Source organism: Monodelphis domestica, chromosome 2 (assembly GCF_027887165.1).
Source record: "Monodelphis domestica isolate mMonDom1 chromosome 2, mMonDom1.pri, whole genome shotgun sequence".
Lineage (NCBI taxonomy): Eukaryota > Metazoa > Chordata > Mammalia > Didelphimorphia > Didelphidae > Monodelphis > Monodelphis domestica.
Genome location: NC_077228.1, coordinates 76708600 through 76732874, shown reverse-complemented (window position 1 = coordinate 76732874; position 24275 = coordinate 76708600). Strand labels below are relative to the sequence as shown.

At 35.7% G+C, this 24275-nt stretch overlaps 1 protein-coding gene across 8 annotated transcripts in view; it reads right to left on the bottom strand.

The window, feature by feature from the left end:
- Window positions 1–537: 537 nt before the first annotated feature.
- CEP350 (centrosomal protein 350) overlaps window positions 538–24275 on the bottom strand; it is a 190881-nt gene continuing 167143 nt past the window's right edge. For all 8 annotated transcript variants that reach the window (XM_056815600.1, XM_056815602.1, XM_056815598.1 and 5 more), the window contains 8 exons: window positions 21659–21819; window positions 15817–15953; window positions 15272–15354; window positions 11212–13280; window positions 9763–10170; window positions 9523–9669; window positions 7389–7511; window positions 538–4468 (listed from right to left, as the gene is read on the bottom strand). In XM_056815600.1, coding sequence (XP_056671578.1) covers window positions 4304–4468; window positions 7389–7511; window positions 9523–9669; window positions 9763–10170; window positions 11212–13280; window positions 15272–15354; window positions 15817–15953; window positions 21659–21819 — 3293 coding nt within the window. In that variant the 3' untranslated portion in view covers window positions 538–4303. The remainder of the gene's footprint in view (window positions 4469–7388; window positions 7512–9522; window positions 9670–9762; window positions 10171–11211; window positions 13281–15271; window positions 15355–15816; window positions 15954–21658; window positions 21820–24275) is intronic.

Sequence of the window (24275 nt, the reverse complement as noted above, 5' to 3'; positions counted from 1 at the left end):
TTCCCAACTTGTAGTTAGTTGCTTCCTTTATCATTATTTTTCTCACCGCATTAAAGATGCTTCATAGCCTTGTTCTCCTGAATCATAGGGCAGTCTTTGTGTGCACTATACCTTCTACTACACCGTGCTATGCATGTTTCTAGGGATTGTTAGAAGTTTCCCACCTTTCCTACTTTCTATGGCTAGTCAACAAACAACTTTCTTTTGTTCTATTTAATTGGATGTGACATTTTCTCATAGTGCAAGGTACATTGGGGTTGGTAATGTGTCACATGACTTCTGATTTGATGATATTTAGGGAATCTAAAATGTTTCATGCGAGACTCCCCAAGAATCTTACTCTGTGGCTATGAAATAGCATAAGCCGTTAATGGGTATTCATTTAAACTGACCAACAATTTATTTTTGAACTGCTAAAGCATCAGTAATGTAACACCAAAATAAGAGATCAGAAATTAGACAATTTTATAAGGTACATATAAAGGTAAAAGCTTTTTATAACATTCCTTTTTAATTATGAAAAATGCACAATGTGAATAAAGTTAATTTATAAATCAGTTTATTTACAGATTTTATCTTTTTAAAGTACATTTCAGTTAATAAAGATATTTACACTGGTATACACAGGGAACCGTCCCAGTTACTTTACAGGTCATACTTACAAACCACACCCTTAAGTCGGCTGTGCAGAATTGCACTGGGTGTGATAATTGGCTGAAAATGGCCTGAAAATCAGGCTTATTTACACATACACAGTAAACGGGTTTATTTTATTTTTTTAATATCTGCACAATACAGTACACACAAGGAGGCAAGATCCCCCTCAGAGAAGGCTTTGCAATGTGTATCAAGGAGGCTTTGCAAAGCCTGGAAGGAAAAGCTATTAAACATGGGTTAATTCAAATGACAGTACCCCTATATCAGTTTACATATTTTCTTGAAATTTTAAAAATACAAAGAAATCCTTTTGAATTGTTGCACAACCAGTTTAAGATGATTTGTAAACATGTAAATTCCTACAATTTGCATTAAACGTCATTGTAGTTTCTATCATTTCTTTGCTTAAAATTAATGCTTTAGTCACTAGTCTTCTTAAGGTAGTAAAAGGGAGATGAAAGTCTGAACTTGAATTCCTTGCAGAAAATTTAATGGTCTCTACTGCTGTGCTACAGAAATTCTTTTGCAGGTACACACTTTTATTCAAGTATTGCAAAGAGCTAAGGCCACTTTTTTCAAGAAAAGACTGTGAATGAACTTTTTTCAACAAGCCACGATACTCTAATGAACACCACACAATCTCTTCTGAAAGATGTCTTAAATTTGTAAAGAAATACCTTTTTTTGGTGATACAAAATCACCATTCATATTTACTTTTAAGATGTTCCCAACTTTTTCTAATGCTTTATTGTTCAGTCCTAAAAAAAGGACTTTGGAACCCTGTGCTGTTTTCTAGAGTTAACCGTATCCCAGCTGGGACTCGGGATTCACATCTTCATTCAGTACTGAATTCTGATGGTGCCAATCTTCAGGAATTGAAATCTAATTTCATGATCTTATTCTCAAGGAAAAGATAGGGTCAGAATAAAAGAGAGGACAAACAGGAGAAAAAAGAGGGAAAGAACAAATGTTGGAGGGGAGTGTCTATGTTCAGTAGAACAAAAAAGGATCTAACTCTGAGATGATGTCTCTGTATCAGTCAGTCCTAAATCTTAAAATGCACCCATTTCTAATTACCCTAAAACAGTTAGTGGACAGAGAAATCAAGTATTTATTAAGTATCCTTGTTCAGCTCTACACCATTTCTTGGTCTTGTCAAAAGAACACTTCTTCCAAGGGATAACACCATTATTTTCCCTACTTTCCATCCAGAACTAGAAATACTGTATTCACTTGTATTCTCAAGGCAATAAAGAGAAATTGTGGATCAGAAACAGGTATGGTATTTTAAGATCAACATATCTACAGGATCACTACTAAATCTTCCTGGCAATATTTCTTACTACATAGGCCTAAAAGATCAGTTTACTCTGATTCCATGAACTGGTTATGTATATGCAAACATGTCCCCATTCCTACCCTGGCAACTGTACTGTTTTACTTGTTAAAATTAGGAATGAATACTGTAGACTGCATTTTTAAGAAACAACCAGATGAGAACCTGGAATAAACTGTTCTCCTATTTTAGTATTTCCACAGTAGTTCATCAAAAAATTATGCTAGTTGTATGTTTTAATATAATTAACAAATGTATAAGATGTATATTTGCCTTCTATCTTCTTGTATAAAACATCAAATAAAGCATTACAGAAAAACCAATCATATGATCCTCATATTCCTATATTTAAAAAATGTTACTAAGTTAATTACTCCAACCACCCCTCCCCCTAATTTTCTCCTTGTTAATTTGCCCATTATGGCTAGATGGCCATTGTTTCTCATTAAAAGCTCAGATGAGGTGCTGATAAATAGGTCTGGGAACGCCAATGGCCCAAAAGGCAACATTTCAGTTTGGTTCCCGTTCAGGAAATATCATTTACCAGTCATTGTGCAAAATGCAAAGATTCCAATGATTATTTCATTAACTTATTAATAAGGGAAAGACAGAATGAGAGAAAGTCAAAATGGAGGTATGCATAGTGACAAATTTAAGTAATAAGGACAGGGTTGGAGGAAAGGTGCAGAAATGACCGTATATGCACATTTAAAGATATGACATCTTTGGGGATTTCCTAACATGTTTTGGAGTTCATCAACTCCAAGCTGTTTGGGAATAGTTGTTCAGTTGAGGTCTCATGTCATGTTTCTCGTTTAGAACCCTTGAATTTAAGGCATCTACATTCAAGCCCAGGGTTATCTCCATCCTTATTGATGATTTCGCATGAAGAGTCAAGAGGCAGGACACTGAGGTCAGAGAAGAGTGCTAAGGAGGCTCTAAGATAGCAGCTGGGTTCTACACAATTCTACCAGATAACCTGGAATAAGCAATGCAAGGGGAGGCAGAACATCACTTCACACGGTGTCTTACTTCAGTTTCTCAACTCCTGAACACTGCAATCTGTCGTAGTGCAGTTCTTTTCATCCTATTAACCGCCTCCCTCTTCACTGAATCCAAATGACTTTTCAGCATTTGTGTATGGTTTTACTCCAACCTCTAGTTCTACTATATACGCTTTCAGGACATAAATTTAAACGAACACACAAGGTGCCTTTTCCAGGTTCTGTGGTTTAGTGTTGAAGGTGGCAGCACAATCAACCACTGCATTAGACACATATTTCAAACTCAATAATTTATCATAAAATAAATTAAGTTCTACAAGTGTAATACAAGCACACAAGCGATGGGCATAACTTTTTTGGTCTTTGGTGCATATACTCATTTCCTAAATCATTCAAGTAAAAGTTTCTCTGATTTCTTGGGTGAACATGGGGATCAAGAGAGGGAAGGCCCAAATGAACAACGTCCACTTCTGCCTGTCTGGGTGCCTGAGACAGTCCTGAGTTTCCGTGATTCTAGGAGCAGCTGGAGGTGGTTGAAAATGAGAAGGAAAAGTAGGAGTTGGGGATAAGGATGGAAAGAGCTGGCCCTGGGTGAGTCTTTTGTGCCCCGTCTTCAAGATGGACACTTCTTTCCTTTCAAACCCAAAAGAAGAAAATTGGAAAAGATTCAAGAGTTTCAAATGATCTCTATAGGGAACAGAAAGTATGGTCAGCCATTTTCTTCTGTTAACCTGACAATCCACTTGTGCTGCTAAACTGCAGTAATAGAAGAAAATGGTCTTCCAAAGGGAATAATATGAACTCCAGAGTGTAAAATGGATGATCAGTGTTAGAGATGTCCATTAAAAAGTGATGAAGAACTTAACACTGTTTAAATTCTGTATTGTCCATTTATTACAACCAGATGGTTTAGGCCAAGAAGATTCCAGAAATGATGGGATATTTCAATAACTCACTCTTAAAACTTTAGTAAACTGGTTCCCTAGTCTAAACTAAGAGGTAATTCTGGTGTTTTCAGTCCTCAACTAAGACCATTTGGGATGCTGAAAAGTGGTGATCAGAAACATGCCTGTGTGTTAGCAGCAGGTGTGCAACCTTGTCCACTGAAAACAATGGGTGTTTTCGGTGAACAGTGTCTAAAGACAAAGCTATACCAGATTGCTCCTGGGATTCCATGTGAGCTGTCTTTAAAACCAGGTACAAGGGCCAGTAGTATTCTTGCTACGATGGAGATGTAATGTATATCAGGAGGCAGAAAGGCCCACAACTCAAATTATCACAATGTTTTCAGTTTATTTGGAAGGTGTCACACAAGCAGCATTCTCCCCTGTTTTTCATTGATCTGGTTCAGAACATCAATAGTATCCCTGATTAAGGTCTCAAAAATCCCGTCAGCTAGCTGCATCTTTACGCAGAGTTCATCTTCATCATAGTTCACCCACTGAGCCTCCTCCTCATGGAGCTCTTGTACCTGAGATTTAAAAAGAATTTAAAAAATCACTGTCTTATAATTTGTTTTCTTAAGTGTAGTACTTTGGGATACCTAAAGTAAATTAAAACCAGAGCAGAAAATAGGAAACAACTGGCCAACGATCTATTTCTCTATGTATGCATTCAGGAACGGGCACACAGGCACCAAAGAAATGTGTTAAATTTCAGTATAAAAGATTGACATGTTACCTGGGATGTTTTCAGCACAATGCTGTCCTGGATAGGGTATGAACCAGATAAAAGTTTCACTTCCAAAGATTATCATATATAAAGGTTAACCAAAGATTTTACAGAAAACGAAACCAAGGCTCAAAAAATTAAAATACTTGTCCAGGGTCATAGAAAGAACCTATAATTGATGTAGAAACCTGTCAGATCTTCTGACCTCCAAGTCACAAAATTCTGTCCTCAGATTGGTCTCCTGTTCTATATTCTTTCGACAATCTCATTTATTTCTCATAGCTTCAATTATTTATTTAAATGCCCTCCAAATCTCTATCTTTAGCAATATCCCTTTTCTAAGCTCCACACTTATGTTTCCAACTACTACTCTACTACATTTCCACAGGTCTAATTGTTACCTCAAATTCAATGTTAAAAACTAAGCTCACTGTTCACTCCAACAACTTTCTCTAGATTTTTGTTTAATGTGCTACTTTCCCCCCCTCAAACCATCTACTCTTAAAATCTGTCATTTTTTATTCTTCCCTCCTCTTCTTCCTCTTCCATTCACATTTATTCAGTTACCAAGAATATTCCATGTTCCCAGTATCCCCTACACCTGCCTTCTATTCCCTATTGCTTCTCCCTCCTAGTTCAAGCCCTCATTGCTTATCCTGGACTGTTGCAGCCTATTTAAGAAGTTTTCTTCCTTCTTTCAATTTGTCTTTCACATTGCTGTCATGTTAATCTTTCCAAAACACCAATATGGCAACAGTATTCAATTGGCTGTTGGTAGCCACTGAAATCAAAGATAAGTCCCAGACTCCTAAGCTGTTATTCACAGTTCCACAGCCTGGCTCCAACTTGCCTTTCTGGGTTTAAGTCATAATGCTTAATGCTTAAGTTCTGGATATTTTAGCCAAACTGGGTAATTTTGTTTCCCCAAAATACTTGCTGTTTCACCTTTATGCTATTTGCTTATTAAGGGATTTTGGGTACAAGGTTTTAATCACTTTGCTACATGTGTTGTGATAGTCAATTTATAACCAATCTGATTTCTCTGTATAGGTAAGAATACTGGTCCCTCTTTCTCAATATTCTAAACTTATTAATAGTGTCACATAATTTTCTATATTTCTCTTTCCTGTTATTGCTGGAAGTTAAGAGGCACAGTGGATAGAGTGCCAGGCTTAGAGTCAAGAAAACTCATCTTCATAAGTTCAAATCCCACCTTAAACACTTAAACTGGTTTGCCTCAGTTTCTTCATTTGCAAAATGAGCTAGAGAAGGAAACTAAACCACTCTAGTATTTTTGCCAAGAAAACCCCAAATGGGGTCACAGAGTTTAAAATGACTGAACATTAATAAAAAAACCTCTAAAATGCAAAACTTCCTCAGAATCTTCATTTGCTCAGATAGGCAATAGATGATCAAAGGAATTAGGGCTGGAAGAGACCTAAGAGATCACCTTATACAATCCTTTTACCTTAAAGATGGGCAAAAGTTAGTCCCAGAGAAGTTAAAGTGAGTTGCTCAAGGAAATTATAAGTATTAAGTATCAGAAGTGTCACAACTAGGAACCAAAATTCAGTGCCCATCTCCTTCTATAATAATTGGAATATCCCATTTCATCAGCACATGCATTAATCTAACAAATTACTTTGGCTTACAAATAAACATTAATCAAATGCATTGAAGCAATAAGGTGATTAGGATTCAGGTATCCATGGAAGTACATACGAATCTTTTATACTCAAAGGGGAAAAGTTTCCTGCATCTATAAAGCATCCATCACACATTAAGGTGGTGCAGTGGACAGGGCACGGGACTTAAAAGCCAGAAGACCTGAGGTTAAATACTGTTTCAGACACTACTAGGCTCTGTGACTCCAGGCAAGTTACATTTCCTCTGTCTGCCTCAGTTTCTTCATTATCAGTCACATATCTAGATAGATTAAGCATGGCTGAAAAGTTTTTAAGGTCTAGGTGGCAAAAACACAAGAAGTTCTAAGTCAGTCTCCTCTAAGTATAAACTACAAGAAAGTCTGTTTCAGACTTTGAAAGAAGCAGGGAAGTTGTGTGCACGTGAGAAGTTCTACCCAGGCACCTCACACTGTCCTCTTACTCCATCAGCTCAAAGTGCTTCAGGCCTGAAGGCTCCTCCAATTCTTTGTATTTCTTAAGCCAATATTTTGTTCAGTGAATCAGATGAAGGAAGGAAGCGGAAAAGAGATTATTTTTAAATTTAAGGATACAACCACAATCAATGTCAAATACATATACGGATGATGTTCTCAACAAATACTGGAAATCACTGTTGTTACCTAGATTGCAATGCTAGGATACTCCATTACTGCATGGGCTGTAGTGGACAGCACCTTCTGGCCTCAATAAGACGTGGCACTAAGTCCTGCTTCTGGCTCATAAATGGGGTTGTGACCATGGTCAGGTTCACAATGTCATAAGAAAACTCAGTGAGCTGCAGAGATCTGTACTGTTGAAGAAGTTTCTTTAATGGGAGTTCCCTACACCCTAACTATTCTAATTGAAAAAAGTTATATTCACATGATTAGTATAACAAATGAAAGTAGCCTCTAAAATAGAAACTTAAACTACAATATATAGAAGATTTAAGATTTTAGCTAAAACTCATGGCTTAGGACCAAAATAACTCCGGTTGAAAGTTCATAAATTTGGATGTTTATAAAAATAAAACCTTGCTTAGCTTTAGTCACTGACCAGAATGTGATCAACGCGGTCTCTCTTCTTCCGTCCAAATTTCATCATTTTCTGCCAATCTGTTTTGTAGTTTGGTTCCTTTTTAAGGCTGAACAGCTTAAGTACTTCAGTAGCTATGAAGTTCTGGGAAAAGGAAGAGAAATGAGTGAAGCAAAAATGACATTAAAGTAATACTGTATTAGAAATTTAACCCTAACTCTAAATTCATTACTAGGCAAACAATACTATGCCTAAGAATGTTCTAATATGAGATCAGCCTCTTGCTTTTGATTTCACTTATTAATCCTGAGTAAAACATTCCAATTAGCTAACTTCATTAAGTTTTTATATCTTCATATAACATCTTAATGTATGCACATACTAGTAATCATTATTGCTTCTGACAAAATAATAATGAATAGTACTGATTTTAGCAGTCATTTGCAATAATGAGAACCACTTAAATTGGGTTTTCTGTGATTATTCAATCTCAAGTTGACACAGCTTCCCAGCTAAATAATTCTTGAAAGTAAGCAAAAGATGAGTCTTGTAATTTGCCATCAAACCACAAAAAGTCTGGGGCAGGGATAATGATGTAAAAGACAAATGTAAGACTTTGTCTTGCATAAGAAAAAATATGTAAATTGCTTCTGTTAAGAAGCATAGTGAACTGTCACCATCCTAAGAAAAATATATCTTTATAAAAGAGTCATTTATGTATTAAAATTAGTGATGAGATTCTGGGGAGGAAAGGTAAGAAGAAAGGAAAAAAAGAGGGAAAGAAATCAAGTCGTCAAAAATTTGCAGTTGTTATGGAAAAATTTCAAAAAGTTTTTTTCTTTTTGTTAGCTGGAAAACAAAATAGTACTATAGCTGAGCTCTTTTTTTGTTGTTGTTCTTACTCTTCCTTGTCTTTTGTATCTTTTACTGTAGCTTAGATCCTTCTACTAGGTGGATAATTGATTTTCAGCAATGGAGTAGCTCTCACTGTTCAGGAGGATTTAAATCAAGCAAGTATTATGATTAGGGTTAGAAAAAAATTTAGCATTAGAAATACTGTAAAAATGTTATAGTCTTCCAGATCTAATAAAAATTTATAGAGTTATAAATGCGTTTTATTGAACTGGGAAAACTTCTCAAGTAGGAAGAAAAAGGTTCTCAGTGCATTCCTATTACCACAGAGGTAGCTTGCTAAAATGGATAGAGAGACATTCTCAGGGTTCTACTTTACATATAATATATGATATTGGGCAAATCATTCAACCAGTGTTCTCAGACAACTCTACAAAGAACAGTTTTCTTCAATGGAAGAGAGAAGTCCCCCACTGGGATAGTTATATGGGTTTTTTTGTTTGTTTTATTTTGTTTTTAAACCTTTACCTAACTATCCCTTTTATATAAAGATAACACTTACAATTTAGTCTTCCCAAAACTAGAAATCCCATGGGATCACCTATAGTTATCATTTGTGTCTACAAATTGATAGGGCTGAAAAAAACTAATCCACTGAGAATTTTTCAAAGATAGGTTCCAGGCATGTCCTGTGTCTAAAATTTGTATTTTTAAAACATGGATTCTTAATCTGAAATCTGTGAACTTTTTTCCTTCCTCAAAGGTCTTGATGATGTTATTTCAATATAATTGGTTTCTTTTGTAATCCTATGTACTTTATCATATTTTATGCATTTAAAAATATTGTTCTGATTAAGAGCCAATAGATTTCACTAAATTGCCAAAGGGGTCCATGACACAGTAACACATTAAGAATCCCTGAGGGAAAGAGGTTGCATATCCCTTTAGATGGGTATATATTACATAGGAGAAAGAATGGATCTGTGATTTTAATGATATAGGAAACTAACAAATGAGGAAACTCCCTCTACCAAAACAGATTGGCACCTTTTCTATAACTTGATAGTATTCTTAAATCAGTATATATAAATCTCAAAAAAAAAAAAAGCTTTTATGTGCTATAATGATTGCTAAGCTTCCTTAAATTTCTCAATTTTCTTTAATTGCACAGACTGTGTATATAGATGCCACAACAGTTAAAAATAACATTTTGTTTTTAAAAAGGGTTCAAAGTTGCTTTCTAATCACACCCCTTCACTGCTTACTAACAAGTTAGAAAGGGATAGTTTACAATTTTTCCTACCTTGATTTCATCAAGGTCACTTGGATTTTTTACTCTCCGGAAGTAACTGGAGTTCATCCTACATGGTTTCATCCAGATAGGCTGATTCAGATTGGGGTCCTCAGCAAATATTTCTCCAAAAATCTCTTTTGTCAAATCAAAGACCGCCTTGACAAAGGGGAAAAAACACAGTAGAGTTATGAATTCAAAATTTGGTCAATATGAGATCTTCATGAATCTGAAGTAGCCTAAAAAACATACCTGCTTGTAGACCCTTTGACTGGTGCTTTCTATATCCTGACCCCTACAAGCACTACCTAGTAGTCTGGTGGGAATGCTGATGCTTTGAAGATCATGGCCCATCTCTTTCCGTTTCCAAAGTTCCTCAGCTGCAGCATGGACTAGTAGTTCTACCTCTTCTGCAGTGTGTGGAACAGCTAATAATGTCTCACATGGCTTTGGAGGTACTTTTTTTGACTCTGCCATTGGCGGCACAATTTGCTCTTCTGCCTTATTTTGCTGGACCTGGTGGGAGGAACTTAAGCCAAAGTCTTCATCAAACCAGTCCTGGTCATCTCCCAATGCACTCAGGAATTCCCGGCTGAGTTCAAGCTCCGCAAGCCTCTTAGCAAGTTCTTCCTGCCCACTGGCACCAAACACTGGGCTCTCCTACAGAAGTAGTATAAAATACCAGTTAGCAATCCCAAAATCTTTGGTAGAAGTATTTAGGAAAAAAGGCAATAGCTTATTTGTACATTTAACTATTTTTCTACATTATTCTCTCTCTATTAGTTTCCAAAGAAGAAAAACAGAATAGTGGCTATTAGTAACTTGATCCTTTAAATAGTCCATTTTAAAACAATTCTTTTTACATGTCTTATGACGAGGTTTTTTAAAAAAAATTACTGGTTAGGGTTTTTTGCATAATAAATTTTTTGTGGTGTTGTAAATCTAGAAATAGGACGTGGATTTTCTCACCTCTGGTGTGAATCTGGTTCAGGTTACTAAAAAGCATTACTCTTGCTCAATTGTCCAAGAACAACCTAAATAATTGATGGTCCTGATGTATGTCATAGTGGACGTATATCCATTTAACCAGACTCATCATCATAATAAAAGCTGACATTTATATAGCGCTTTAAGGTTTACAAAGCGCTTTACATACATTATCTGATTTGTTCATCAAAACTGACAGTCTCTGCACAGAAACCATGTCTGAGTAGCTAGTTAGGCAAATAGCTCTCAGGTGTCTCCTCAAAGATAAAGTTCAGAACCACTAGTAAGGCAGTATATAATAAGCTTGCACAGTGATCTACTTGGACACCTAAGCTGGGAACAGTATGCGAGGTAGTCAACTCGGCACTTTTTAATGAACACTATAATACTCACAAATCTGTCATGTGTTTGTGACATCTCTAAAATAACTCCTTGTGATGTAACAGAGGACAGTTACTTCAGAGAAAAAAAGCTACAAAAGCTCAAAAACAATAATTCTGCTTACTTGTAAATATCTTAACTTCAATGAAGTAACAAATTCAAAATAGAAGAAAGTCTACTGACTTCTTTAAAAAAATTGGTGTTGTAACACATTATTTAATAATGAATATAGTGAAGAGAGAAAAACTATAAAAATTTATAAAAATTTTTGTAGGTTACATTTATTCTGTAGTAACATACTGACAGTATTTTTCTTATGTGAGAAATACTCACTGGTCTGGGGCACATATCAGGAGAGGAAACTTCTTCTCTTTCATCTTCTGCTTCAACCTTTAAAAATACACTTGGCAGACTACTAGGTAATTGCTCCTCATGATAACTAGATGGGATTTTGGAAACCCCTATTTCTTGGTCATCATCCTGTAGCTCCTGGTTGCTAAGTTGGATTTTCTCATTCTTAACTTTCTTAATTTGTTGCAACTGATCCACTGTATCCTTCACAAAGGTTTTTAGCAAACTATCTGTCAGTAAACTGACAGTTTCCAGTTTTTTGGATTTCTCTTCCACACTAAGTGATGACCTCAACTGAGCTTCCAATTGGTTTTTTTCTTTAGTTAAAAGGTCCAGAAGGGGGGTTGAAGGCTTTCCCAAAACTTGTGGAGATAAGTTATCTTTATTTTCAGGCAATTCTTGTGTCCAATATTCTTGTTGCCTTTTCAATTCTTCAGAAAGGACAATATCTAAAGTATCTTCCAATACAAAAGTAGTAACTTTTTCTATGGCACCAGAAACAAAAAGGGAGATCGCATTTTCATCTTTTGTGGAAGAAACTAGAGAATCTACTAAAGACTGCTCTTGAGCAATCGATTCAGTAGCCACAGAACTTGCCTGTGTATGATCAACTTTAGATATGGATTCAGTCTTACTGCTTTTCTCCACTAAGGTTTCCACTATGTGTATGCTAACTGGAGATTTCTCCTGAAAATAGCCAACTGAATCTTTTCCCCTATTAGACTCGGGACTCTCTGTGTCTTTCTGTTCTTGTTTTTGATGCTGATTATATTGTTCGTTAGAGAAAGCATCTTCATTTTCACCTACAAAGTTATCAAAATTTTCTGGAATGTGAGAGATTTTCTGGGGGGGAGCAAAAATCCCATGCTTCTCTTTACACTCAAAGTATGTAATGCCATCATAAGTTCCATTGTTATTTCCTTCAGGCTTGTCCAGCTCTACTCCAGCCCAAAATCCTTTAGCAAACTCTGTTAAGCCTTTGAATCGAAGTGTGCCAGGTTGAACATTGCTGACAAGGACTCTGTCACCAAGATGGAAATTAAACAACTCATCAGCCTCAGCAATAGAAGCAGAGGCCCATGATGGTGCCTCAGTGATACTGGGTTCATTCTCCACATCACTCCGCTCCTTACTTTTCATAAGTTCAGTTGGGGATTTGAGTTCTAACAGTCTCCCAGAATGGACACTTCCAGAAATAGACAGGCTTTTCTCACTAAGACATTCACTGATTTCATCATCACTACCAAAGCTGGTAGTTTTACTTCTCGAATTCTTTGTCAGCGGTAATTTTTCCCTCTGTGACTGAGAGTCTTTTCTAGGAGACAACATAGATGACAATTCAAAATCATCTTTGTACAATTCAGCAGGTGTTCCTTCAGCTGAAGTTTCTTTCTTGGGAGAAGATGCCTCAAAGTCATCTGAGTAGGACATCTCTCTAAGAGCTGAAAGTTGTTCTGAAAAAGATAAGCCTTGTTCTTTTGCAATCTTTCGTCTGTGAGTAGCTTGTTCTGATTTTGTGTTTGGATCCTTCTCTACATCATCTCTGTCCTTTTGTACCTCTTTCATCATTTCCTCTGTTTTCTGAAGTTGTTCTATGGTTACTGGGCTATGTGAATCTTTTGGAGCATTTTTAGAGTCTAATGGAAGATCTTTCTTTGAGATAATCTCAGGTGAATCTCCCTGCTCCAGGTCTAAGTTCAGCAAGGCAAAAGATTTCCCAGAGAGTTTGGAATAAGTATCTTCCATCTCATGCTCTTCTGGTTTTGCATATTCCGCCACCTCTTCTTGGATTTCAGATTTATGACTATACTCTTCCAACCGAATATCCAATACATTGGAAGTTCTGTCAGTGTTTGGATCTCTGAAAGAAGATGATAAAGGCACATTTTCCAGATAATCTCCAGATTCTGCTCTGGCTCTCCTTGATATTTTAAGGTTTGGTGATGTGTTTAGAGGCTGTTCGACATGAATGTCCAAATCAGCAGGTCTCTTGGTAGACGTAGACAAAGATTTCTCAGGCAAAGCTCTCTCAGAACCTGACGCTGAAGCATCTAAAAGACACAGAAAAGAAAGCATAACATCAAAGTTATCAAAATGCAATCTTACAGTTATATGCTAGTCACGTACAAATAGTATTTGGAGCCAATGCAAGTTAAGAAAAGTATAACCTTGGGCAACAAAAAGCTATTTAAATCTCTTCTGCCAGGAAAGGTCTATAAAAAAAAAATTTTTTTAAATAGAGGATAACCAATGAGAATTTTTAAAATTTTGTAAGAACTTTTTATATATCATCTTAAAAACTACAAAAAGAAAATGGACATACACTGATGGAGACCATTTTCTGCTTACTATGGGTCAGAGACTGGGCAAAAGTAAAACTACCACAAAAATCCCATAAAGATATATTCTCAGATCTCATGACTATACAAAAAGGTAGATGTTAGTAAAAAGAGGGTGAAATAAGCAGAACCAAAAGAACATTGTACACAGTAACTGAAATATTGTGGGATAGACTTTGCTACTAACAGTAATACAAGACAATTCTGAGGGACTTACAAAAAAGAATGCTATCCACTTCTAGAGAAAGAACTGTTGAAGTAGAAACACAAATGAAAATAGCACTTGGTTTGGGGGTATATGATTTGAAGTTTTGATTTTATAAGATTATTCTCTTACAAAAATGAGTAATGTGAAAATATGTTTTGAATGATTAATACATGTATAACCCAGTGGAAATACTTGTCAACTCTTGGAGGTGGGGAGAAGAGGTGAAGGAGACAACATGAATCATATACAACTTTGGAAAACTTATGTGTAAATTTGTTATTGGAATAAGCTAAAGATAAAATTAGGAAAAAAATAAAATTGCTTCACATGAATGCTATAGATTTTATAGAATGAACTCTAAAAAGGCCATATATTGTTTCTAAGGGATTCATTATAGAATAAAATGGAGCAGGTACAGATTTTTGTGTGTTCTGCACAAATCCTCAGACACTACTATGTCTCATATGTAAACCTTAAAATTTCTTAGACTTATAAATGTTGGAAATTTCACCATTGGGAAATTTCATACTTGAAAAATTTCCTATTGATAGTGGGTCTTGGCTATTGGAATATGAACCCCATTGGCATGGGAGGTTCCTCCTCCTCCCTTCTTAAGATTACTTTAGGACAGAAACCTTTTGCTGAACAATGGAAAGGACTTTGACCTATGCTTAATCATAGAACAGGAATTTCTTTGAGTCATGATTGATTTTAGAATTGATACAATAGAGATACTTGGAATGACAGAATCAGGTCTTGGAAAATACAATTTCCACCCCACTCAGTCCTAACAGGATTTAGGAAGGGCTGCAGCATAGATCAAAATTTAATTATTCCAATCTCTACCCTACTCAGGGTAACAGGATTGAGGAAGGGCTGCAGCCTAGATCAAAGATTTAATCATTTGAAAATATGACCTTCAACAGACATGTGCAAAGCCTCTGGGCGGTCCTGGGTTAAGCTAGAGCCTCCATTGGCACAGGGAAATGGATGGACAGTGATTGGTAGATGTGAGAACGGAGGGGAGGAACTTGGATGGTTTCCTTAAGGAGAGGAGGGGCTGAAGACTGGAGGAGGGTTGAGGAGTTTGGTCGGGGTGATTGCGGTGGACTGGGAGAAGCTTGCGCTGAAGGAAGCTGAAGGTGGGGGCCTCTGAGACTGTTTCTCCATTTTGGTCACGTGAGTAATAGGGACTGATCTCTTTTCTTTGCCCCAGCTATCTAAGGGCTTGGGCCTTTTGGCCCAGCCTAAACAGAAGGGGTATTTAAGCCCTATTCCCTTCTCTCCCCTTTCTCTCTCCCTCTCTCTCTCTCTCTCCCTCTCTCTTTCTATCTCTAATTCCTTTCTTCCTCCTGTTTGTAATTAAACTCTATAAAAGGTTGACGGCTGACTTGAGTTTTCATTTAGGAATTACATAGCTGAATTCCTTGGCGACCTTAAATTAATATATATACCAGTCTTTTAAAGTGATTTCCTTGTCACACATATTACATACCAAGATGTTCAGCAATAGACTCTAAGGATCCTCTTGACCGTTCTGACTCTGTCAGTGATTTCCAGTTCTTTGTTGCTTCAGGCCTAGGGCAGAAAAGTTAATAAATGAAGAGAAGGACAGAGTTCAATAATGGCAGAAATCTAGTCAAATGGAAAAGGGGAACACTTAAGAGTCCCCAAGAAGAGTGGGAATGCTTATTTAACTTCTAAAGAACCCTATGGGTGACTTATCTGGAAGCCCAACCCCCAACTCAATTGGCACCTCAGTATGTTCTTAACTTTGTTATATTCTGGATGGATTTAAATTCTTCCTACACTCAGTTTTACAATACACTTAAATATCTTGCATATTCTGGGAGATGGGGAGTAGCTTCAGTTGGACAAAAAACAACTTTAGCAAATGAAAGAGATATTTTAAGTAAAAATTGTGAAATAAGCCAGTACTCCCATTTTCTCATTGGTTTCAACCCCCTACCACCCCAATCTTAGCATTTTCTATTAACTGGGTAATGTAGAAAACAAATGATTAAAAAAAAAAAGCCAAACCTGTGAAGTGGTGGAGGCTTGATCTTAGGCCTCTCAGTAGCTGAGGAGGGAGTTTTAATTTGAGGTTTGGCTGTTGGCGATGTTTCCAGGTCTCGATTTAATTCTGCTTCTGTTTTCTTGATAAATTCATCATATGACTATGTTTTGAGAAATTAAGGCTGTAGTTAGTATTCAGAATTAAGACTTTTCAAAAGTCTAATCAAAATTTTAAATCACCAGTTTACATCTGAGTAGTAATAAATTAATATTCTGGCACTGAGTACATTTTTTGAAAAAGGCTTCTTTATCCATTTTATCTTAATGGTTTGGTCTAATGTTTTTAATATTTAAATTCATAAATTTACTCTAGCAAAGTTATTTCCATTTTTTTTTAAAACTCCTACCATCCTCCTTAGAATCAATACTATGTATTAGTTCCAAGGCAGAAGAGTGGTAAGGGCTAGGCAATAGGGGTTAAGTGATTTGCCCAGGGTCACATAGCTAGAAAAGTGTCTGAGGCTGAATTTGAACACAGGACCTCCCATCTCTAGGCCTGGCTCTCAATCCACTGAGCACAAAGTTGTTCTCCCTACTTAGGCTTAATTTTATTTCTGTGAGATAAATATTATTTGTAAGCAAATATTATCATCTATCCAGTATCACAATGGATATGGTTATGCTCAAGGTGGAAAGTAGGGTACATTGGCAGATCTTTATGAGAAGCTACATTAATTTCTGATCTATATTTGATCTAATCTTCTTTACTGAAGTTAGTTACCTTGCTGATTTAATAAATGGAATCAATCTCTCCCTGATAAGTATCATCTGACACTTAAAAAGGTGTTACAGGGCAGCCCACAGCATTTATAGTTCCTTTGGGGTTGGCTCAGGTGCTTGTTAGAAGCCTAGAATGTCTAGAATGGATTCTTTGTCCTAAACCTCTTGTGAGTTTTAGAATATGATCTTACCTGTTTGCCATTTAAAGCCCTTCAAAAGTTAGATGTAGCTCATTCACTCACTCAACTAGCATTTATTAAGGTCATACTATATATCTGCTAGGCACTTTTCTTGTACTACCCTCCAACCAAATTAGTTGACCCACTGTATCTGGTCCATGGCATTTCATCTCCAATCAGTGTGCTTTACTTGATACATGCCAAGAATGCTCTTGCTCCCCATGCCTGCCTCTTAGGATCAATTCAAATGCCAAAATCCTAAATAAGGCCCAACCCCGATATTCTTCTGCTCCCAGAAATTACTTTGAATGTATTTTTTATTTGCCATTTCCCTTCAATTGAATTTAAGTTCCTTAAGGGTAGGAAATATTCATTTTGGATTTTGTATCCCAGCACCTAACACAACATCTGGTACATAAAAGGTTCTTAGTATATACTTGTTGAATGAATGTATATAAAGGAACTCAAACAGACTCTCCATCAAACTATGTTAGAAATGCCATTCTTGGACAGACTTAATATTCTGTCATTAAGAACATTAAAACTTGTGTTGGAGAATATGTACTCTGTCCTTGAGTAAATCTAAAAATACTCTTTTTTTAAATCATCTATTATGCACTTGTTATTTATAATGTACCTCTTGGTGAACCATTTCAACTCTACATTGCCCTCTTCTATCAAATTCTTCACTGATCATGCCCCCCTAAAGCCAGCTTTGGATTATTTCTAACATCCTACTTCACTCCTACTCCAATGCTGCTAAATGAAGTTGAAGAAAAATCACAAAAACATGCTGATGGGGTCTACTACAAATTTGTTATGTGATCTCAACTGGGCCATCAATGCAGTAAGGAAATTCTACTAATTGATTCACTACCACACTGAACATAGTGGGTTTTTTATTCCTCCTTAAAGCCTCCTATCTCCCACTGTACCTCCTTTTCTCTTAGCTGAGAAGCTTGCCTGATATTTTGCTAAAAAAATCAAGGCCAATCTAAAAGAGTTCCCTTTTTTCCCTGCTTCTTCATTTCATATCACTCAGATGCCTTCTGCCAGGACTTCCCCTTCATCCATTTTATATGAAGAGTTGGAACTTTTCCTTGTCAAGGAAAACCTATCACATGTACAAGTAATCCCATGCCATCTGGTTTTCTCCAGAAGATTCCCTCCTCTATCATCTCTAGTCTTGCACTAATTTTTTTTTTAAACCCTTACCTTCCATCTTGGAGACAATACTGTGTATTGGCTCCAAGGCAGAAGAGTGGTAAGGGCTAGGCAATGGGGGTCAAGTGACTTGCCCAGGGTCACACAGCTAGGAAGTGGCTGAGGTCAGATTTGAACCTAGGACCTCCCGTCTCTAGGCCTGGTTCTCAATCCACTGAGCTACCCAGCTGCCCCCTTGCACTAATTTTTAATCACTTCCTGTCTCCTGGATGATTCCCTACAGCTTACACATGTGCCATGCCTCTCTCATCCTCAAAAAACCCTCACTTGATCCATCCATCTCTGCTAATTTTTGTCTTATATCTCTCCTCCCTTTTTGGACTGAAAATCTGTCCACAACTGATGACTCCACTTCCTTTCCTTTCATTCTTTTATTAACTCTTAGCAGTCTGGCTTCTAAATTCATTATTCAACCAACATTCAAACTGTTCTTTCTGAAGTTATAAATTGTCTCTTAATTATCAAATCTAATGTCCTGGGCCCTCTCTTCTTTCTCTTCTCCCTCTAAACCATTTCATTTGGTGATCTCATTAGCTCCTAAAGTTTCAATTATCTCTAACTTGATGATTCTTAAATTTCCTTATTTAACCTTAACCTCTGCCTCCATCTTCAGCCTCATTCCAGCTGCCTATTAAAACATCTTGAACTGGCTATCTCATAAACACCTGAAACTCAACATGTCTAAAACTGAATGCATTATCTTTTACCTCAAACTGTCCCCTCTTCCTAACTTCTCTATCACTGATGAGGGTACTAATATCCTCAGTTCCCTAGACTCAAAGCCTCAATGTTATCTTAAACTTCTTTCTCTTATCTAATCAATTGTCAAGGTCTATTTTTTCCTACCTTCATAATATCTTATATGAGTCATATGTCTTTCTTTTGGCACTACCACCATTTTAATCCAGGGTCTCTTCACTGCATGCTTGGTATACTGCAATAGCCTGTTTGCATCTACAGAATAAGGTTCAAATTCTGGCCTGGAATTCAAAACTGTTTATAGACTGCTTCTACCTAACCTTTCGAGCCTTACCTAATGATCCTTCCCTTCTCTTCCAAGCACCACTCAAACTATTTGCTATCTTTCACACATTTCTCTGCTTCTATACTTTCTCATCTTTGCCTTTACTCATGTTGTTCTCTCTGGAATTCCTTTTGGTGAATGATCTCCTTCCTAAAGTCCTCTCCAAATGTCACTTTCCCTATGAAGTTTCCTCTGATCCTCCAAGCTAATAATCTTTCTCTCAAACCTAAACTGGCACTCTGCAACATTTCAGGCACCTAGGTAATTTTCTGTATTCTTATTTTTTATGTGTCAATAGAATCATAGGTCCTTACGAGAGTCATCAGGTTATAATCATGCCTCAGTTAAAAATATTCTGTAGTCACCCAACCTGTGCTTAAAAATCTCCATTGAACAGAGAACACACTTCTTTCTTAGGCAAAGACCATTCCACTTTTGAACATCTTTAATTATCAGGGCTTTTGGCTTTATATCAAGCCAAAAATAAGTTGCTCTATAACTTCCAATCACAGTTACTAGTTCTGCCCTTGTAGACTTAGGGAAACAAGTCTAATTTCTCTTCCATGTGATATATAAATATTTAGAGATAGTTATGCTCTACCCTTCAAGTTATCTTTTTCAAGACAAAAACCAGTTCATCAACTGGTTGCTTTAATAGTGGGTATGGTCTTTGAATATTTTTAGCCCCTTCATCAGTGTATTGAAATGTTTCAGAACATGCTCAGTTTTATAAATTTTCTTCCTAAAAGGTGGACAAGAAAACTGCATACAGTCCCCACATGTAGTTTGACCAAAGTGAAAAATAAGAGTGTTCCACTACTTTGTTATTAATTAGCCCAAGATACTTTTCCTTTTTCGACATCATACTTCTGATTCATACCAACCATGTAGTCTATACTGATCCTAAATTTTTAAAACTGACTTTTAGAAACTTACAAGTATATTTCATCTTATCACATTCATTTCAATTGGATTTCAATTCTATCACATTACACATTATCACATTAAAGTTTTCCTATTTTCGGTTATTCATAAATTTTACAATCATGCCATCTATGTATGTCTTCATCCTAGGTCATGGGCTAATCATAGTATCATCATAGTAAGTAATCATGCCTTATTTAAATTTTTTATCTATTCTACAGCTACCATCATACAATGCACAAAACACTTGATATATGTTTGCTGAATTGAATATGAAGTTTAGTTTATCATGCAAAGTGACTTTAAGATACAAATAGAAAGCAAATGAGGTGAAATGTTTTACAATCTGAATTGTAGTTTTTTTGTGTAAATAGCCTGAGAGAATGGAGTAACAAAAATTCTCTTATGGTATTTCACTTTTCCAGAATAAATAATTAACTGTAAATTAAATTAAACTGTAAATAAAGCAAAACAACTATAAATCTAAAAAACTACCTACTGGGTAATCAAGATATTTTTGTTCTAATTTGCTAAATTACAAATTGTAGAAGATTCACAAATGTTTTATAATGATTAAATGCTAAAGTCATTAAGTGGGTAAGCCTTCACCTCTTTAAAGAAAATTAATGATTTAGTTCAAACTTTTTCTCTGCTGGCAATGGAGATATTCATTTTTTTCTACCATGGTCAAAAAAATTTCTTGATAACTAGTTTACATACACTTTAAACATCAGTGAAGACAGGATCCTTCACCTTCTACCTCTAACTGGACAGCCAGACCAAAGCTGCTTTACCTTTCATATTTACTAAAAGTGATAGGGTGCTGGACTTGTAATTTCATCCATGTAAGTAATCTTTAGATTAGGAAATATCCTTGATCCATGCAGGTCAGTATCTTCTCCGAAATTTATGGTTTTAGAGAATCTGCTGAAGCACTAAGTTGTTCCATAATCTGCCAGCATTACATAGCCAGGTTATATCAGGGGGAGTAGGACTTGACTCCAGGTCTTTCTGGCTTCAAGGCCAGTTCTCTCTCTATATCAACCAGCTGGCTTTAAAAGAGATCCTATTTACTAGTAAGCTGTTATGATTGATAAATCTAAGGAATGAGTTTCTACAGCAGAAACTCATTTTGGTGGGGTGGTAATTCTTCTATTGGCATAAAGGGAGAACAGTTTTATATACACTGTTAACTTTGTCTCCTCTCATTCTTTAATGTTTCTATCTTTGCTATTTGGTACTTTATAACAAGGCAGTGAAATTTATTAAAGATATGCCCAGTTAGCAATCTACTAGTAAACATTATTAGTAATGATGATAATGATTTGGATAAAGTACTGAGATATATTTGAAACATCCTTAAAGGAATTGCCCAAATATCTTATAAACAAATACCATTGAGCTTTGTGGAATGGAACTCAAAATTCTGGTAGTTGTTTTTTTACTTTTTAAACAGTGTTTTGTATTGTTTAATTGGATAAACATGTTATTTAATTGGATGAGTACCCCATCTTTGCTACAAAATAATCATTATCCTTTGTTTATTTAAAATAAATCATTCAAGTTTAATTTTTCCTAGAAAAGCTTAGATTTCCTTAGATTAAAACAAAACAAACTCAGCATAAAATGCAGTACCAAATAATAATGAAAAGTTTCTAATCAATTGTCACTTTGTAAATATAAAAAGCATTTTATTAGCCTCAGTACTATTACCCATCTCCCATCCATTTCTAACCTCCAATTGTTTGATCAGACTGGCCTCCTGGGCTTTCAGCCTCTCTTTCTGCCTTTTTTTCTGTTCCTTTTTCAGTTGATCAACAACTGATTTTCTCTTTCGCAGCTCATCTTTTAGAGCTCTGATTCTACCTTCAATGTCACTCTGGTCAGAAGTAGGTTCTGAAAGAGATACAATTAAAATAAATTAACATAGGGTATTGTTTTGATATTCATTGGTTCTTTCTTTAGTTTTTCCACAGGAGGTAAAGTTTGCCCATGACTCAAACTATTTATTATAAAATTTTAGAAACAAAAAAGACTTTTCTAAACCAAAATAAATCAAATATATATACAGAACCATGAAAACCTTCATGTTTAATCTTAATTACAAAAAATTCACAAAGAGAACATCATTTAAGTACAATATAAATATAATAAACATTTCCCAAATTAAGGAATAAAAAAAATTTTTTTAAGTACTATGTGTTGTGTATCCTTTCTCTTTCTTTTTCATTTGTTTCTCCATTTTCAGGTTTCATTTCTGTCAGTTGAAGCTACAAACAGAAATCTGGCAATGATGCTACTAGTTCAAAGGGTATGAACAGTTTAGTGACTGAAGGAATAATTCCAAATTGCTTTCCAGAATGGTTGGACCACATCACAACTTCACTAACAGTACATGATTTACATCCTACTCGTGTAAGGAAACACTTGATGAAAGACCACAGAAATAACTTTGAATTTCAGACTTGCTGAATATTCCAGAACTATTTAAGCATTTCTTTCAATGGAGCCAAATGATCATATATTTTTTCTCTTTTAAAGGGAGAGGGCAGGCCTATGCAATGTAATCATGCAATGAAGGATCCCAAGTTTTAGTCACAACTCTAATGATTTATAGGATGACACTGGGCAAGTTACACTCATTTATGGAGGCACCCAGAATTTTTAGCAAAATCCTGTATATTTCAGTATTTTATTATTATGTCAATAAAATATTAAAGAATATTGTCTTTTAACTTCATAAAGATAATATGAAAACAAAGAGAAGCATATATGAATTCCAACTACACTGGAGGTATTATAATTGGCTTCTCTTTCTAACATTTATATAGTGCTTACTATGTGCCAGGCACTGGGGTAAGCATTTTACAATTATTATCTCATTTGGTCCCACAACAACTTTGGAAGGCAAGCATTATTATCTTTATTTTATAGATGTAAAAACAAAGACAAACAGAGGATAAATGACTTTCCCATGGTCATATAGTTCGTCACTATCTCAAACTGAATTTAAACTCAGGTCTTTCAGACTCTAGGACCAGTACTGTACTGGTACCACCTAGCTTCCCCTTAAAAGTTATTTTAAAGAAATATGTTTTTAGTGTGAAGTCTCTTCTAAACATCAAAAAATTTTGAATACTCACATATGATAATAGTTGTACTTGTGGTATCTATCTACCTCTTGAGAAAATTCAAAACAACAAAAAGCTACCATAAATTTAGTACATCTAAAAATTAATTTGCATTTTATTAATTATAATAGTATCTTCATAGGATTTTAAAATACTAATATGTATATGTGTGAGACATTTATTTAGGTAATGGATAGATAGAATTCATTTATTTGTGAACTTAGAGGTACCTTACTACAACTCTGAAGCTTCTCAGATATCTATACATTACAGGCTAGAAACCATTGATTCCATGAAAAAAAAGGCAAATGAATTTTATTCCCATGTATTTTAACACAAGACACTGAAGATTCACAATCCTGTTTTTATATAATGACAGAATTATACAAAAATAACCTAGCAAGTATATGATGATTCAACATGGCTAATAGGTCCTGTCTTTTTTTTTTTTTTAAACCCTTACCTTCCATCTTGGAGTCAATACTGTGTATTGGCTCCAAGGCAGAAGAGTGGTAAGGACTAAGCAATGGGGGTCAAGTGACTTGCCCACAGTCACAAAGCTGGGAAATGTCTGAGGGCAGATTTGAACCTAGGACCTCCTGTCTCTAGGCCTGGCTCTCAATCCACTGAGTTACCCAGCTGCCCCCTGATAGGTCCTGTCTTTAATCCTTTCAAGGTCCTAGCCCAGCCTGATAGCTGGGGAGGAAGGGGGGTGGGGGTGTTTCCTTAATTTGGAAGCTGACTGTTTCAGACTGACCTTGGAAGGCTATGGGGAAAATGATTTTACATATAAGTATTGTTAATAACAGTTCATTACTAATTTCCCCCAAGAGGCACACATTTGAAATTATTTTGTTTTAAAGACAAAAGATACAAAAATATATTAAAGATAAACACAAATAATGAGAGATGAAAAAACAAAAGTCTTTAAGTATTATTAGGGTCAGAGTGAAGCATGATGAAAATGAATAATATACCATTCCCTGCCAAGTCACAGCAGTGTCATCATTGAGTATATGTAGGGAAGTGGAAATTATGTCTCTCTATATGTTTATAAATATAACTTTATGATATTCTATAGTTTTATAGGAATTATCTGTTTTAGGAAAGCTTATTATATTTATTCATTTTGATCCATTACATAAAATAGAGTTAATCCATCAAATGACCTTTACTAAAATTGACAGGAGAAAAATCAAGGCAGTTTTGCTGGAAAGAATA